Source organism: Pleuronectes platessa, chromosome 12 (assembly GCF_947347685.1).
Source record: "Pleuronectes platessa chromosome 12, fPlePla1.1, whole genome shotgun sequence".
NCBI classification, from domain to species: Eukaryota; Metazoa; Chordata; class Actinopteri; order Pleuronectiformes; family Pleuronectidae; genus Pleuronectes; species Pleuronectes platessa.
Window position 1 is genome coordinate 20,701,008 of NC_070637.1, and position 16,427 is coordinate 20,717,434.

Genomic DNA, 16,427 nt, shown 5'->3' on the forward strand with positions numbered 1-16,427 from the left:
GATTTTACCTTCCCTTTCTCTTTCTTTTTATGAATCTTTTGAGGGTTGTCTTATCAATATTTCTATCCCTTCCAGTTTTTCTTAAGGATTTCTTTCCTTGCATGACCTCAGCGGCACTCTCCATCTCTGCGAGGGGTGTTTGGCCCCAGGTTGTATTCCAGAATGACTTGTTTTCTACGCACCTGGAATGTGCATATAAGCATCACTGATTGCTTTTACAATGTATAAACCTTTAAAAAAAAACTTTAGATTGCTCCAATATTTGATTTGTCAACATTATCTTTCACGCTATTTCCTGACCGGGACAGTAAGTAAATCTCTCATCTCTGTAAAGCGTCTTCTGTTGCACCAAACTGCTGATTTTTCCAGATGCACAACTGAGGACATGACCCCGGCGTCCTGCGCATATATATATATATATATACATACTATGCAGTTATAAGGATAAGAAAAGTTATCTTCATCAAGCATATCTCAAGGATGCATCTTTGCAGGCATCTCTCCATCCTGCATGACTGTGGACAATAACCTTTAGTGACACCATAGTGTTTAAACGAGATCACGATGACCATATATTGTTATTAAACGTAAACTGGCTGTAAGATAATCTCTAGAGAAATAATGCTAAGTATTTTTCCTGAGGACATGACCTTGCTTTCCTGCACAAACCGATATTGATGCAGGGGGAGCCAAATCCCTTTCTGCAGACCTCAGGCTGCAGGAAGCATTTTTTATTATTTATTTTTTTAAGGTTTTAAATTGAATATGCACTGAAAAGAATGCGTAAGTAACAAAAAACAAAAACAAAACCTGATTCAACAATCAGCGATGCGTTTTTTTTAGTTTTTTAAGGTAATACTTTGCGGCAGCTGCGCGAGCTCCGGGCACAGCGTGACAAGAGAGGAGCTCCCGTGACGTCACACACACGTTAGAAACCCAGTCGTCCAAGATGGCGGAGGTGAGCGGGATGAGGGGCAGAAATCACTTCAAGCCCGGACACAAGAGCCGCGTCGCCGACGAAGGTAAAAGCCCGCCGCCGCTCGAACCCGTGTCGCGAGGGACAAGCTAAAGTTTGTGGAGTTGAGTTGTGAAGTTGTTTTTGTTTTTGTTTGTTAGTCGCCCGTAAAACTCTCGCTTTCCCCCCCCCCGTTAGTCCGCGGTTTGTTTTCCGTTGGGGACCCGTTGTGTTCTAGTGCTGACAGGGGGAGTGAGTGGCTCTTCCAACCCCCCCGCCGGAACAAGCCTCCTCTCCGCTAAACTCACACAGTCTACCCGGTGAAAACTGTGGGACTTGACCCCAGAAAGACTCGCGTTGGGTTCATTGTTCGCTTTCTGTTTTTTGCGGAGACGTGTTTTCCCTCCGTAACTCGAGCTGGGACAAAAAACCCGTCTCTTGACCCGGATACAGGATTCAAGCGCGACACCTGTCGGCTCATGTGTCCCGGGTTGTCTCCCTCACCTGGCCCCGTGGAGGACCACCGGAGTCCGGGGGGGTCTTTACTCCAAAACAAGCCTCTACAGCCGGGATCAGCTTAAACCGCCCTGGTGTGTTGTTCACTGGTTTTCAGTCCACACACACACAAGCTAATCTTCTCATCCCACTAATGACTGGGATATTTTTAAAGAACCTATAATTAGTGTGTTCCGTTTGCCAGCGGACTGATCCAGGCTCACTCGGACCCTCAGGATAGAACACAGGTTTACACTGTGCGGACTTTACGGTCATTAAAAGTGGATCATTGATAATGGACTGGTCCTATAAACAGAAGTCAGATAACATCAGGCTCCTGTTATTTGCTCTGACCATTCATCGTGTTGACACTGGACAGTATAGATCACGGTAATGTTATATTGATTGGATTTGTTGAAGTCATCAAAAGTTTATTGTTTCCAGCTCCTGAGATATGAGGCGTATATGTTTTTCTTTTTCATTCTATGTATGGTGGTTAAATCGTTCACTGCCAGTCAATCGAAACAAGACATCTGAAGAAGTCAACTCAGTCTCTGTTAAAACACATTGCGATTCTGAAACTTATATACTAGTGGATTGTAACTGTGGAAAATATCAGTGAGAAAAACTGCTGAAGCCTGATTAACTTTAGATAACGTTCAACATAAACTTAAAGTCAGATTAAGGACACTGCTGCACTTGCGTTGAATTGGGAGCCTGACTTCTGATTCGAAACAGACCTGAAATATCAGTCTTTATGCCAGCTTTTCTTGTAGTGAGGTATTTGTACTATGCAGTTTAAGTGTCAACACGGTGTTGATCTCTAATGTGAATATCTCCAGTATCTGTCATAAATGCAAGTAAACTAATCTAATAGATTTCTTAGCTGTGACTAACTAGTAACCGTTTCTTTGACATGGCTCTTAGGCCTTGGGTTTAAGGTGTTATTGTTTTTAACGTCAGATTGTTTACTTGGTGGTTTCTGAATGAGAACCTCATGTTTTGCTCCATCTTCTCATCACAGTGGTGCCATTATATTGGATTTTGAGCTTAGGTTTGTTATTGCTACCATTCTCTTAACATTGACTGGTTAGCAAATAGTAACTATTCAGTCTTCAAGGCTCATCACTCATATAATGAGTACCTTTATCATGATAACCCTTATGTCTACTTCCACGCAGGCAAGCTAACTCTGTGGCAACAGCTTTCACTAACTGAGGCTGCTCTTAATCTGCACTTTGTCCTCACAGACTCCCGATTGGTCTGCTCTGCTCTGCTGCAATTGAGCATTTGACCTCGTTGAATCGAATCCAGAGAGGCAGAGTCAGGTTATCCACTGGTGCTGGTTTGCAGAGAAGTCAGTGAACCCGCATTTCAATAAGTTTCAGTGGATTCCTCACTCTCTTTCACATTGTTGTCTAACAATCCAAATTATAGCGTGAAATGTCGTAATCAACCGGGCATCGGCCAATACAAGTTGAATGCAATGTATTTTCTGCGACCAAATGGTTGTTCATTTCGTCATTCCTACACTCAATCGTTTGAAAAAGCCTCTTCACCTCTTTAAAGTGAGAGACCTCCAGTATTTAGACAGCTGCTTTGAGTTGAGTGAAACGTGGCCTTATCAGAGTCTACCTCAGATATGGTGCTGGAGTCCAGGGGAGGCAGACCTGATTTGGGACGCTGTGCTGAGATAGACGCACACTATTCTTACTGTGCATAGTTAAAGATAGACTCCCATCAGAAGTGGAGCAACTGACACTTTGCCTGCATGATGCACAAACACATCCCTAGGTAACTTTGTGCGTGAGCAGGAAAACATGTAGGCCAGTAAATGTCTACTAGGTAACGTGGCTAATTTTAGTTCTGCCCTCGTTTTCTGCAAGCTGAGGAGTGGGACAGTGCATGAGCCACGTTATCATGATGTGTGAGTGCATATCAGCAAACTTATGGCTTTTAACTGGCTTCTTTTTTAATGTTTCTTCGCCTGCTTGTGTTTTTTTCCTTCCACATTCTTCCGCAACACAGTTCAGTCCCAGCAGAATAGTTTCTTTGTGTGGGTCTCCTCTGTGGCTGCAGTCTGTGCCACTTCATCCTGCTGAGTGCTGCTCGGGGTTTGCTGGGGAGCTGCACTGCAACAGATTGAGGAAATGTGCAGGGCTAATTTGTTTGCTGGGCAGCAGGTTACTGTAACAGCCCAGCGCTGACAGCAGCATCTCAGACTCGAGCACAGCACTGCTGCAGCCCTTGGGAATTTTGCACCACGTCCGACTTGATCCTTGAATGTCCTTGTTCTAGTTTTCAATTATGTTTTACTATTAATCATTGAGTTAGTAAATGGTGAACAAGTTGATGTCCTGCTTTAGTTTAACTGTCCAACAGATGCTACAGCAGCATTGACCTGTGTATGAGCCGCCATTGTATAACAAACAGTTGCTCCTCGCTGTTGTCATGCCAAAGACTAGCAGTACTTCTTCCCTCATAGGATGCTGATTGGTCCTTTTCAGCCTAAAGCAAATGGTGCAGAGGTTGGAGCACATGGAATGGTGAATGTTAAAAAAACTTATTGAAAAAAGTGTTAATTAATTGATTATCAAAATAGTTGAGGAGTCAACTAATCATTTCAGTCTCATGTACGACCTTCCCTCCCTGTGCTAATGCCAGGATGCTGTTATCACTCAAGGTGGGACAGCTGCCGTCTCATAAAGACAGTGCAGTTTGGCAGTTGGTTTATATAGAAAATTCAAATAAGGTTATGATAGTCTGGGGCAGAATAAACTGCCGTATAATCATCTGACACATACAGCGTTGACGCAGGCGTTTACCAGCCAGAATGGAAGCCTGCTTGTGTTAGACTCGGCTAACCTTGTGTTTACCACAGTGTTGCCCAGGATTTACACTGTTGACTGTGATGAATGTTATGAGACTATTTGTTCCCACATTTTAGAGCAGTTGTGTGTCTAATCACTTAAACATTTGGATGAGCAATGCACAATACTTGTTGTCATACCTGTTTCATTGACCAATTGACCTGCCGCTTTCAGGGCGTACTGTTAGGGAGTGTCATCTTAAACCGAAACTTAAAATTTTAGTTTCAGGTTCTCGAATGTGAGCTGCTTTTCTGTCGTATTAAACTGAATACTTCATGAAATGTAATTGTTAGAATCATATCTTTTTTTACTCTTTTCCGGCATTTTATAAACACAATAAATTAATCAAGACCATTATCGGCCTCTAATCAATAATGAAATGAGTTGGAATATGCAGCACTAGATAAATCTCTTTAATAAATATCTTTATTATCTTTGAAGACATCACCTTGGGCTTTAGGTCAGTTTCACCATTCTATAGACTGGTAAATCAATGACAGATTTCTGCACATTGATAAAGAAAATAATTATAATTTGTATTTTATTTGATAGCTTTATTTGACAGGTACGGTGGGTTAAAACGAACATTTGTGAACATATGGCAGACAGGCTTATTTGTGATACTGCTGATGTGGCAGTGTGACAGTGAGGAAGACAGATGGTTTTAGAGGAAACACGTGTCACAGAAGCAGCAAAATAACAGAAGAAAAGTGTGGAAGCGCCGTCCTTGTTACCTCCTTCTCTTATGACCTTCTTGTTGGTCCTTTGTGATTTTCAGTGCTAGGCTATTTTCAAGCTTGACCTAGATGTGTAGACTAGAGTGGATAACAGTATTTAGCCCAGCGCAGAGGGCTGGTACAATTGGGAATTTGACCCGTATAGGACATTTCCATTTTTCTTTATCTCAGAACAGTGGCTTGTTTCTCACGGCTTATTACAATGAAACTCGCCAGATTAACCCTGTCTCCACAGTCTTCTCCCTCTTCTCACTTTCCGCCCATCGTCTGCACACTGACATGCAGCATTGAGCCATCTAACCAATTGTTATTCGATCTTTTTCTCTCTACTTTGTTGTCTTATCCAAAGGCTTGAGTGGCATGGAAGATGTCCCCATTTTTCAGCATAAGAAGAGGCCTCCTTTAGCCATGGCCAAAGATCTGGAGGATGATATCCTTCCCAGGACCAAGGCACTGAACTTTGGCAAAAATGCCAGCATCACCCCCTCACCTGATGAAGGGATTCACGAAGAAGAGGTAACGTGTAAATGTGTTTGCTGACACATTCCTGTTTATAAACGAGCATGGTTTCCATATCGAACCAGAACTGAGCATAATATTTTCCCAGAGCCTGGAGACTGAGTCCACAAGAGAAAACAAATGTCTTATAATAACATTATGGCACTCAAAGATACCGCTACCATTGCTAACGCCCTAACATGCCATGTCAGAGAAATTGAAAGATAAATTCCTGGTTCTGTTTATCTAGATCAGCTCCGAATTGTGGGTCATGCCACACCCCTCCGCTAATCCTGCTGACAGACAAATATACAAACAGTTTGCAATAAAAACATAACTTCCTTGGCAAATGTAATAAGACATTGGAGGAGCTGAAACAATCAACATTTGGCATCTGAGTTTGAAACATTAGGATTCAGCTCGAAAATAAATCCTGAAGAAAGATTGGAGGAAAAAGAAACGAGAAGATAGATGAACTCTGTATGAACAAGAGCAGGAACTATTACATGTACAATGTGGTGATCTGGTGATAACAGACTTAAAGCTGCAGAGGTGCTCACAGCTGAAAAAAGAGAGTTCCTTACCTCGCTATAAAGCATTAATATGTAATGTTTTAAAATACTTAAAATAGTCTGCCTTTATGTTTATTTTATCATAATGGATCAATTCTAGCTTGGTCCTTCCTTTGTCATACTCCTAAAGGTGCTTGGTATGCTGACATCTTTGTAATTTTCAGTTCCCCGTCTCCCCCAAGTAACCTGCCTTGTCATCACAGTGTATTCACTTGAACTTCTCTCAAGCCGTTGAAAGCCCTGATTGATTGAAACCTCATGTCCTCAGGTTTGGATAGAGGAAGCAAAGGCCAAGCCCATCCAGGTTGTCCTGGCCAACGGGGACGAGCACAGCTTTGAGCTGGACGCTGCAGCGCTGGAGAAAATCCTGCTGCAAGATCACGTGAAGGACCTGAACGTGGTGGTGGTGTCTGTGGCTGGGGCTTTCCGCAAGGGCAAGTCCTTCCTGCTGGACTTCATGCTGCGATACATGCACAGTCAGGTGAGATGGTGTGAGGGTTTCACACTGCCTGTGGACATACAAGGGTACATAAACAAAAAGGACACAAATTCACATTGTCATATTCTCGTTATATAGAAAACAATAAAGTAATATCCACTACAAAGTTAAGACTGTGGCTATTGAAAAGTTTAGTGCTGTCAAGTTAATTGATACAGAGATGATATGGGATCCGTTTCTTATTTGAATATATGGTGACATTGTTATTGGATCTTGTTTAATTTTCACGGTACAATTTCATTCATTTCTATTCAACATTCCTTACGTTTGTTACACATGTCCTTAAAAACCTGTTTGGCAGAATATTAGCAGGACCTCAATATAGTGCACTTCAGTGTAAAACACAACTATCTATGATATCAATGATAGAAGGGTTTATATGTGCCAAGTTAATGTACAAGACCTTTAGGCTAGATGAACAAACGAGGCAGATGAAGACACAAATGTGGAACCAGTTTTCGCATCCGCTCCACACTGTGACAAGCAAAGACAAGTTCTTTCTGTTGGGTCTCAAACTTTAATACTTTTGTATGACACAAAGTGGTACGTTGCATACCCACACAGTTCATAGAAACACACACACCCACACACTCTCTTGGGAGTACATCTTACAACTTTGTCCCACTCAAGTATCAGCAACTATTTCGCCAGACCTTCTAGCAGCAGCTTGACACTGATGAAGCCAGGATCACCTTACATCACACGTACGCGCACACACACGCACACAAACACAAGCAAATGTTAGGAGTGAATGTTAAGACCCTTTCTCACAGCTGTTGGGCAAAATGAATATGAGCATTATATGCAAGTCTGACCTGATCTGCACATGTTCACATTTCTCCCCAAACACTGGTGCTATTTATTCTGTTGTTCTCTATATTCAGTTCTATCAAGCAGTTGTTACACATCAAATTCTGCTACTCGAACTCTCCTTGTTCTGTCATCAAATTGTGTTTCAGTCGAGCAGGAGAGATCCACTCTAATGTTAACTTGCGTCACTCGGAATCAGTTCTGTTTTTTTGACTTCCAAATGAGAGTTTGCATTTATATTTCCTGATTGTGGTCAGAAACTCTCCTTACTTGTCAACAGCAGATAGGGACAAGGGCACAGTGTGTTGCTTTTTATTGACGCTTTTTATGTTTGGTTTTTGGAAAGAGTGACAAGTGCCAATATAATATTTAAACCTTTGTTCTTTTATAAATACTCATTATACTAAATAGCATTGTACCAAGCTTCAAGACCCATGTTACTGTGTCTAGGGTCTGATGCTATAGTTCCCTGTTAGATTAGCAAATTGGCAAATGAGAGATTACACTAACAGACCATTACTTTGGCCTAATATCATCCTATTAAGTAGCTACCTGCCCGGGCAACATTGCACTTGTAGATGACAGGGTGGTTATGTAAGGCTTGATACAATGTGACCTGATGGTGGTGTTGGATCAAACTGCATGTTAACAAAATAATTTTCTTTATGAATATGCAGGGGAAACTTCACATAGGGTTTGGAGATGTGCTTAGAGACCAGTACCGATTACTGATCTGATGCTAGTCTCCTTCCAAGAAATTGAAAAGTCTTTCTGTGTCTCTTCCCTCTTTGCCCTTTGCTGCAGAGTGATTCGTGGATTGGAGGGGATGATGAGCCTCTGACAGGTTTCACGTGGAGAGGAGGCTGCGAGAGGGAGACCACAGGGATTCAGATCTGGAGCGAAGTGTTTGTGATCGACAAGCCAGACGGCAGCAAGGTAGAGAGTTTTCACACAGTTAATATCGTCCTTAAAAGAGCTAAATTAGAAATGTTTACATGAAAGACCCCTCGGATTTGTGTTCCAATTGACACAAATGCACAAAAACCAATGCGAAGCTGGCAGAATATTACATTTAGTTGTATCTTTACCCAACAGGTAGCCGTCCTCCTCGTTGACACTCAGGGAGCGTTCGACAGCCAGTCCACCATAAAGGACTGTGCCACTGTGTTCGCCCTCAGCACAATGACCAGCTCCATGCAGGTGAAACTTAAAGCATATTTACTTTGGAATATTTGTTATTCCTGTTCACTCTTAAAAAATTACATTTGTTTTACGTTGTGTTTATTACTTTGTATTTTCAGGTGTATAATCTCACCCAGAACATCCAGGAGGATGATTTGCAGCATCTGCAGGTTTGTGGCATTTCACCTACTGTCAGCAAAGAGCAGAACATCATAACATCTGTTACATCATCCTCTCCTGTTTTCTGATGGTAATTCGTTTTTCTCTCACACGTAGCTTTTCACGGAATATGGTCGACTGGCAATGGAAGAGATCTACCTGAAACCTTTCCAGGTACTGACTGCTTTTGTGTGTACATGCATGTAGCTGTACAACAATGAGAAAGTTAAAAGATTATTTTGTTTCCTAAACTGTAGATTATATATCATGTGTCTCTCGTTGTTGGTTATTTTTTTAGTCCCTGATGTTCCTGATTCGTGACTGGAGTTATCCTTATGAACACCACTACGGTCTGGAAGGAGGCAACGCCTTCTTGGACAAAAGACTACAGGTGAGAACGTTTTCTTTTGAAAAACGCGTGTTTGAGGGATTCTTGTTTGGGCAGAGGAAATATTCTTCTGTCCTGATATTTGTTCACCTTGATGTTAATGCAGCAGCTCAAACTCTCCTTTGCTGTCGGAGAACCACGCCTCCTTTGAAAAGCGCAAACATACTTAATGTCATTGCCTGTTCAGATGTTTGCTTAGTCAAGCGTGTTTGCACAAATTCACACAAAGATAACACTTTGACTGAGAGAGCACATTGTTGTCTGCTGACACAGGTTAAATGCAACCAACATGAAGAGCTGCAGAACGTGAGGAAGCACATCCACTCCTGCTTCTCGAACATCGACTGCTTCCTGCTGCCACATCCTGGCCTCAAGGTGGCCACCAACCCCTACTTTGACGGCAGGCTGAGAGGTGTGATAACAGGAACCTACATACCTACTAAAGGATAAATAAGTAGAACTCAGAGAACACATACCGTCACCAAGGCTAAACAGTCGTCTTATGAAATCACATTTAAACCCACTAGATCCAGATTTTTATTTGAATCATAAATATCAGTCGCCTAAACATGGCAGATTTTTTTCATGAAGATCCTTGAATTATTGGCTAACAAATCAATGAAAATTATGAATAACATTCTACATCACAGCGTTAAAGAAAGTTTCTAAAAAAACACCTGTATCTTCCCTTTTCGTGGAGCCACACCAAAATGTAATGGGTTCTTTCCTGACCCATATCACATCCTTCCATCAAGTTGTGTCAGTTAGCAAGATAACACTAAAACTACTAAAATCAGACGGAAGCAGCCTCCTTTCCTGAGCTAATGAAGAGTGAAAGCTAAAGTCTGCTTGACCAAAGTGTCATGCTCCGATCGACAATGAGGATATATGTTTTTGTGTTTCAGACATCGATGGTGATTTCAAGAGGGAGCTCACCAAGCTGGTTCCTCTCCTCCTGGCCCCAGAGCGACTGGTAGTGAAGGAGATCGGAGGAAACAAAGTCACCTGCAGAGATCTCCTGGAGTACTTCAAGGTCCTGCAGGATTTCACATAAGTCCATTGATTTCCACAGTTTGTATGTCACAATAAGATAATATACCAAGCCTCAAAGAACACACTCGGCTGGCTTGTCCAAATAAACGGCACAACATTTGTTTAGATAATTAGCCACAGTCGACTGGGAACAGTGGCATCCTTGTAGAATAAACAGAGAAAATTTGAAAACCGCATTAATGAAGACGTGTTCAAATTGTGGTTTACACATTTTTTGTTTAAACTTTCCGGTTTGACAAAGACACACACGTGGAAGGAACACGTCTGCTACATTACAGATGCAGTGAATTTTATTTCACTGCTGGTCTTAAATCCTGTGTTTGTATTTTATTTAAACGTTGTCGGGACACTGTAACCCATAGAACGTGCTCTAACCTCATACTTACCAGCTGGTTCACGTGTTTGCTTCCAAAATATTTACATTATCCTTATTTCATTTTACTGCAGGCTTACATAAAGATCTACCAAGGGGAGGAGCTGCCTCACCCAAAGTCCATGCTGCAGGTGAGTGTCTCAAACCTGAAAGAGCTTATTCAGAAATCAGTGTGTTTAGTGACATCCTGTGGCCAAGTTGAATATTGCAACCAACTGAATAGCCATTGCCTCTGCTGTTTGAATTCCATTGTTTTTTGTTGTGTCCCAATTCTCAGGCGACGGCAGAAGCCAATAACCTGACAGCTGTGGCAGGAGCCAAAGACATGTACGGCAAGAGCATGGAGCTGGTAAGGACGTGTTTCTTTCGAAGGATTCCACAACCGTTCAAATCATTTAATGTCAAATAGAAATCCTGTGAACTAGTAAACAACCTCGTTCCGTGCTCCTGTTATATTTGATAAAACCTTTGTCTTTCATGTCTCCCCCCCCTCAGGTCTGCGGTGGGGACAAGCCGTACATCGCCCCAGCCGACCTGGAGCGCAGCCACGAGGAGTTTCGCGATCACTCTGTGGCCCACTTCCGCTCCGTGAAGAAAATGGGCGGCGACGAGTTCTGCCAGCGCTACCAGAACCAGCTGGAGTCCGAGCTGAACGAGGCCTACGCCAACTTCTCCAAACACAACGACGGCAAGAACATCTTCTACGCAGCGCGCACCCCCGCCACGCTGTTTGCAGTCATGTTCGTCACCTACGTGGTGTCGGGGGTGACGGGCTTCATCGGCCTGAGCACCTTAGCCGCGCTGTCTAACTTTGTCATGGGCATAGCGCTGCTGTCACTCTGCGCCTGGGCCTACGTGAAGTACTCTGGAGAGTTTCGGGAGCTGGGAGCGATGATAGACCTGGTGGCCGATACGCTCTGGGAACAGGTGGGTCCACGATGTCTGTCTGTGTGTGTTGGTCCTGGTTCAATCACTTTTGATTTGTTTGAATGTAACTTTTCAAATGTCTTCTGATGGTTCTTCTTGTGGTCTTTAGGTATTAAGATCATAGTAGTTTTATTTGGTACTTTGGTCTGAAGCGGATAGATTTGAGGTCAAATGTTTTTCAACTGAAAAGTTCTGAAAAGGCAGATCTGGAAAAGAGAACCGCATTATATGTTTCAGCAGATTTAAGGTCATCATAAGTAGTTTGGTGTCAGAGCGTAAGTAAGAAATGTTGCGTGAAAAACTACAGTGCAAATGAATGTGATGATTTTGCAGGAAGTTGATGTTTTGACTATGAAATGTGAGGATTGTTTAGAGTCTAATATGATATCTTCAGGTTGTTTTTTTATATCATAGTTCTCCAAAACCTAAAGGTTAAATTTTAACTTTATTTCAGAGCTTTGTCAGCTAAAATCCATCAAAACGATCAGTTATGAAAATAGTTGGTGTCACAGGACAGACTTGTTTTTATTCAACTGCCTGTGTCACATTATAACAAGAACTTTCTGGTTTTATGTTTAAAAATGAACACAAGCTCATATATTTTTCATGGTTTTTAACTTGAATATCAGTTTATCTGCATCTGCTGTAAAAGTCCAGTATTAATCTGCCTTTAATATTGGATTTAGATTTGATTTTTCATTTAAATTGACCCTTTTTGTAATGAGATGTACGGATTTTTCTTAATGTTAATACCAGGATAAAATTTGTGTGTTGACATTTGCTGCTTGAGCGGCTTCATGTGAAATTCAGCTTTATTTTTTTTCTTCAGTTCTTTTCTTGGGGTCATTTCTGAAAAGTGTTAAAGCATTCACTTCTCACTAAAACATAATCTGACCTGAAGAGGTGTTTAAAAAGAAAAACGTTGAATGTTGAAGTCAAAGCTTTGAAATAAGAGTCGCATCATGTTTCCTGTCATCTTCTTTCTCTACGATGGAACAATGAGGTGTTTTTAAAGGCCACCAGTTTTCCTTCTCTCTGCTGAATCATCCACTTCACTTCATTACCTCTGACTCACCTCCCAGCTCCAAACTGAAACTCTGTCAGCACCTTCTTTATATTTTCCTCACTCTCTCTTCATTCCCTGTTGGCAAGTGTTTCCTCAGCGTTTGTGATCCACAACAAACTCGTTTCTCCTCTGACGTCTTGGTCTGACCCTCCTCCCTCCTTCCCCCCCCTCCCCCTCTCTCCCCCCCTCACATGCTTTCAGCCGACGGTCAGAAAGGTGAGACGTGTCGCTTCATGTTTCTCTGAACTTCTGCCTGCTGTCCTCGACATCCTGTCCTGATTTCCTGTTTCCTTTCTCTTTACTTTCTCCTCCACCTCCTGCTGCCGCCCTCCTTGTTTTCTTTTTGTTTGTGTGGTTTGAGGTCAAGACAAATTATTTTCACTCTGTCAACATTAAGCTGTTTAGCTTTTAAAATGCACAGTTGTTGGACAAAATATTTACAATCTTTATCAGATGATTTTTATAAAGACCTTTGCCCACAGAAAAAAACTCCTTAATAATATTTTAATACAAATTGAATCGTATCAGTGGACATGCTCTGTCTCCTCCTGATTCCAACTCTTTACTTCCTCTTTCTGAACGTCTGGATCCGTCTCATCTCTCTTCTCGTCTGTTCCCTCGTTTTACTCTCCCGTTCCCTCTCAGGTGTTTTCCAAACTTTCGGAGCCCGTCAGGAGCCGCCTGGCGTGGCCCGCCTCTCTCCTCCCATCACTACCATCACTCCCATCAGCAGCGACGCTGGGACTCGGCGTTCTGACTCCTCTAAACAACAACAACAACAACAATTACAAGAAGATTTACTAGCCGTTCAGTGACCAGTGGATTCAGTGTCAAACGCTCCTCTCACATTGAAGCTGCTGCCGTCTGTTGCTTTCTTTGGTTAACTCTCACTTGAATGGTGCTGGACTCTGACACTTTGTCCTCTGGCTCTGAAAACTGACAGGAGCGAATCTCCTCAGGATCTCGAGGACGTGGAACTCGCCCCAACGGTTTTTATTCATCTTATTCTGATGAATGTGGAAAGGATGGTTCTGATTTTAAGTTCTTTTCAGTTGAAGAGGTTTTGTTCAGTTGTGGCTCGTCTGTGCTCAGCATGTTGGTTCCATTGATTTTGACTTTTTTAAGGTTTTTCTTCCCTAACTTAATTTCTTTCAGTTTCCTTGTCCCCTTTCATTATCCGTTTTTAGACAATTTAAATTATTTGTCCTATAAATAAAATCTCTCTCCTCTTTCCTCTGCTGCAGGTTTTGAAGCCGCTAAGTGAACATTATATGGAAGACAACGTCAGACAGACGGTGGTTAACTCTCTCAAAGCCAGCTTGACAGAACAAGGCTCGCAGCACACCAAGTTAAAGACTCACTGACACTCTTCCTCCTCCTCCTCTTCCTCAACACATTTATCCTCCCTGCCCTCCTCGCTCAACATCCTAGAACTGTGGAACTAGTTCAACACCAAAGCTTCTTCCCCCCCCCACAAAAACTCACCATGACATCGTTGACCTGTTTGCCGGCTGTGCTGCTCTTCATCGCCCCCCTGTGCCTCAGAGCAGAAACTGCACGTTCATTGAAGGAGCGAGGAGAGGAGCCGGCAACTTCGGCCTCTTGCCAAAACCTGAAGGAAGATCATCTCCTCCTGTGTGCCACGCTGGGATAGTTGCTGTAATGCACACTGTACACACACACACACACACACACACACACTATTTTGCTGGCTTTGCGATGGAGCTGTAATTCAGGGAAGTCTGTCACGTCTGTGCAGCTGTATCAACAATAGACGCCAACACTTCTCTGTGCGTTTAACGGCTCAGTGACGCAGGACAAACCGTTCAGAGCTCACGGTGCAGGAACGTTTCCTACAAGCACCAGTGACCAATCAGCTGAGGACAGTAACAGGGAGATGATTGTTTTTCTGTTACCTCAGTAAATCCAGAAAACAGATTTTAAGATTGCGAGTCAATGCGGATCACATGTTCTCGTTGTGAACGAGTTAAGTCTTAACAGTTAAATTTCCTGCCTGTTCTGGTAATCGATTCAGTTTCTCCCGACATATTTGATATAAACAGGAAGTGAAGTATTTTATTTCTCCTCTGACGGATTAATAACTCACCTGCTTGCCTCCGTTCATTCAGTTTTTAACTCTAAAATCTGGAAGCTGTGTTCACCAGGTAGAATCAAACCTCTGTTCACATCTGTCTCACTCTTGGATACTGACTGTGTCACTGAAGACGACTGTAGCAGACTTTTTTTGGCTCTTTGTTTTAGAACTGACGTGTTTTATTTGGCCTCTAGTGTCTTGTAGCAGATCCTCTGCATGGTGCTGTGTTGTAGCATTAAAGCTCAGAGCTTTTTAGAGCCCAGCGATTGGTCAGGTGTCCTCCACTGCCTTTCATCATATCCACCTCAGCTCCGACTGCTTCCTCTCGTCCGACCACATGACGGCTGCAAGTTGGATTTTTGCCTTTAGGGAGTTTTTAGCTAAATCACTGTTACAGGGAAATTCGGGCATTGCGAAAAAATCCATTTATTTGCTTTCTTGGGGAATTGTTTAATAAGACGATACCCAGTGAAATCTGCTGGATAAATATGAAGCTTCTGCCTGAAGCTGCTTAGCTTTGACCCCCTGTCTTTATGCTAAGCTAGGCTAATTGGCTGCTGGCTATAGCTTTGTATTTAACTGCTGAACTCGTTTTCTAAAACTTTTCCTTCTAGCTGTCAACAGATTGTCTCCTTATTTCTTCTTATTTTTCTTTTCTCTAAAAATCTGAATCCAAATGTTTTTTTCTTTCTCTCAAATCTAAATCTTTAATACTTTTCCATCGGTGTCCACACTTGATGTGATTTAATGAGGTGTAGAAATGTGCTGCTCCCTTCTGTCTCTTGAAGTTAACACACAAACAGCTGCATCACATCTGTTTGAGCTCATTGATTCCATCCACAGTGTTTCAGTCCTGTTCGGTCTCTGTCTGTGTTGACATATCACAGAGCGGGCGTGTATGTTGGATTCAATATTTAAATAAACTTTGGATACGTTTTATAGTGAATCACTCGACAGTGGCTGTGTTTTTTTTCTTTTTTCTTGATTTAACAGTTTGTGCTTCGTTAGACAAGTTGCTGCTTTAGGTTCTCGTTAGTTTTTCAGAGGACGAACGTCCATCGTGTGAATATTTGGATTCTGACAGGAAACCGTTTAGATCGTGACGAGTGGGTCGGAGACGACGACTGTCCGACTTTTTAAGATCTCTGGTAATTTATTTTTGAATGAAATGTTTTACCTTAAGAATAAAACATCAACACAACTCTTCTGGCTCCTTTTTTGTTTCTTTTAGGCAAACATTTATTCAAAGGGTCAAACGAGGCAGTTTATCACATTTCAGCTTCATCATGAGCTCAACTCCAAAATCAGAGTTTCTCCAAACTAGATTTGCACATTTCATACGTTCACTGCAGGAATCAAACTCTGCAGTTACATGTTTTCTGAAGGAAACGGAAGATTGTGCTTCCATTAGTAGGGATTTTAAGAATAGAAGTGACGTGTTAAACAGCACACTTTATAAAAAGTTCTCAACTCTATAGTTTGACTGTTAAATCTGTTGTCTTTGTTTCAAGGACTCATGACATGTTTTTATATTTCTCCGTCACAATGTGGAATATTTCCATTTCATCAAAGTAAATACTGAGAAGGTGAGAGTTCAAACAGAGGTCACTGAGGAGGAGGAAGAGGAGGCTGAAAGCGTTTTCTGTTCATGTCTCCTGGACTCAGTTAAACTAACTTCATTATTCAGTCCCATGCAGCAGCAGCACACGGCAGAAATCATCTGTTATCACCTGAGTGATGCAGCTGCT

The 16,427-nt window shown here is 42.2% G+C and overlaps 1 protein-coding gene across 3 annotated transcripts; it reads left to right on the forward strand.

The window, feature by feature from the left end:
• The first annotated feature begins 904 nt into the window (after positions 1-904).
• On the forward strand, positions 905-15,880 carry atl2 (atlastin GTPase 2). Of its 3 annotated transcripts, XM_053435825.1 has the most exons (15): positions 905-1,022; positions 5,407-5,573; positions 6,396-6,608; positions 8,241-8,372; positions 8,532-8,636; positions 8,738-8,788; positions 8,895-8,951; positions 9,076-9,168; positions 9,439-9,577; positions 10,071-10,198; positions 10,666-10,722; positions 10,869-10,940; positions 11,087-11,518; positions 12,786-12,800; positions 13,230-13,799. In XM_053435825.1, the coding sequence occupies exons 1-15, from the start codon at positions 950-952 to the stop codon at positions 13,386-13,388; spliced, it is 1,893 nt and encodes a 630-aa protein (XP_053291800.1). In that variant the 5' UTR covers positions 905-949; the 3' UTR covers positions 13,389-13,799. The 3 variants fall into 3 exon arrangements, with proteins under 3 accessions (XP_053291800.1, XP_053291798.1, XP_053291799.1); XM_053435823.1 differs by lacking the exons at positions 12,786-12,800; positions 13,230-13,799 and adding an exon at positions 13,829-15,880; XM_053435824.1 differs by lacking the exons at positions 905-1,022; positions 12,786-12,800; positions 13,230-13,799 and adding exons at positions 1,351-1,840; positions 13,829-15,880.
• The last annotated feature ends 547 nt before the right edge of the window (positions 15,881-16,427 follow it).

What these genes read in the sequence shown, in the direction of transcription:
- atl2 (XM_053435825.1), top strand. Translation starts at nt 950, where the DNA reads ATGGCGGAGGTGAGCGGGATGAGGGGCAGAAATCACTTCAAGCCCGGA. An exon ending in AAGGGATTCACGAAGAAGAG is followed by an intron (nt 5,574 to 6,395) that starts GTAACGTGTAAA and finishes TCATGTCCTCAG; the next exon opens with GTTTGGATAGAGGAAGCAAA. An exon ending in ACGGCAAGAGCATGGAGCTG is followed by an intron (nt 10,941 to 11,086) that starts GTAAGGACGTGT and finishes CCCCCCCCTCAG; the next exon opens with GTCTGCGGTGGGGACAAGCC.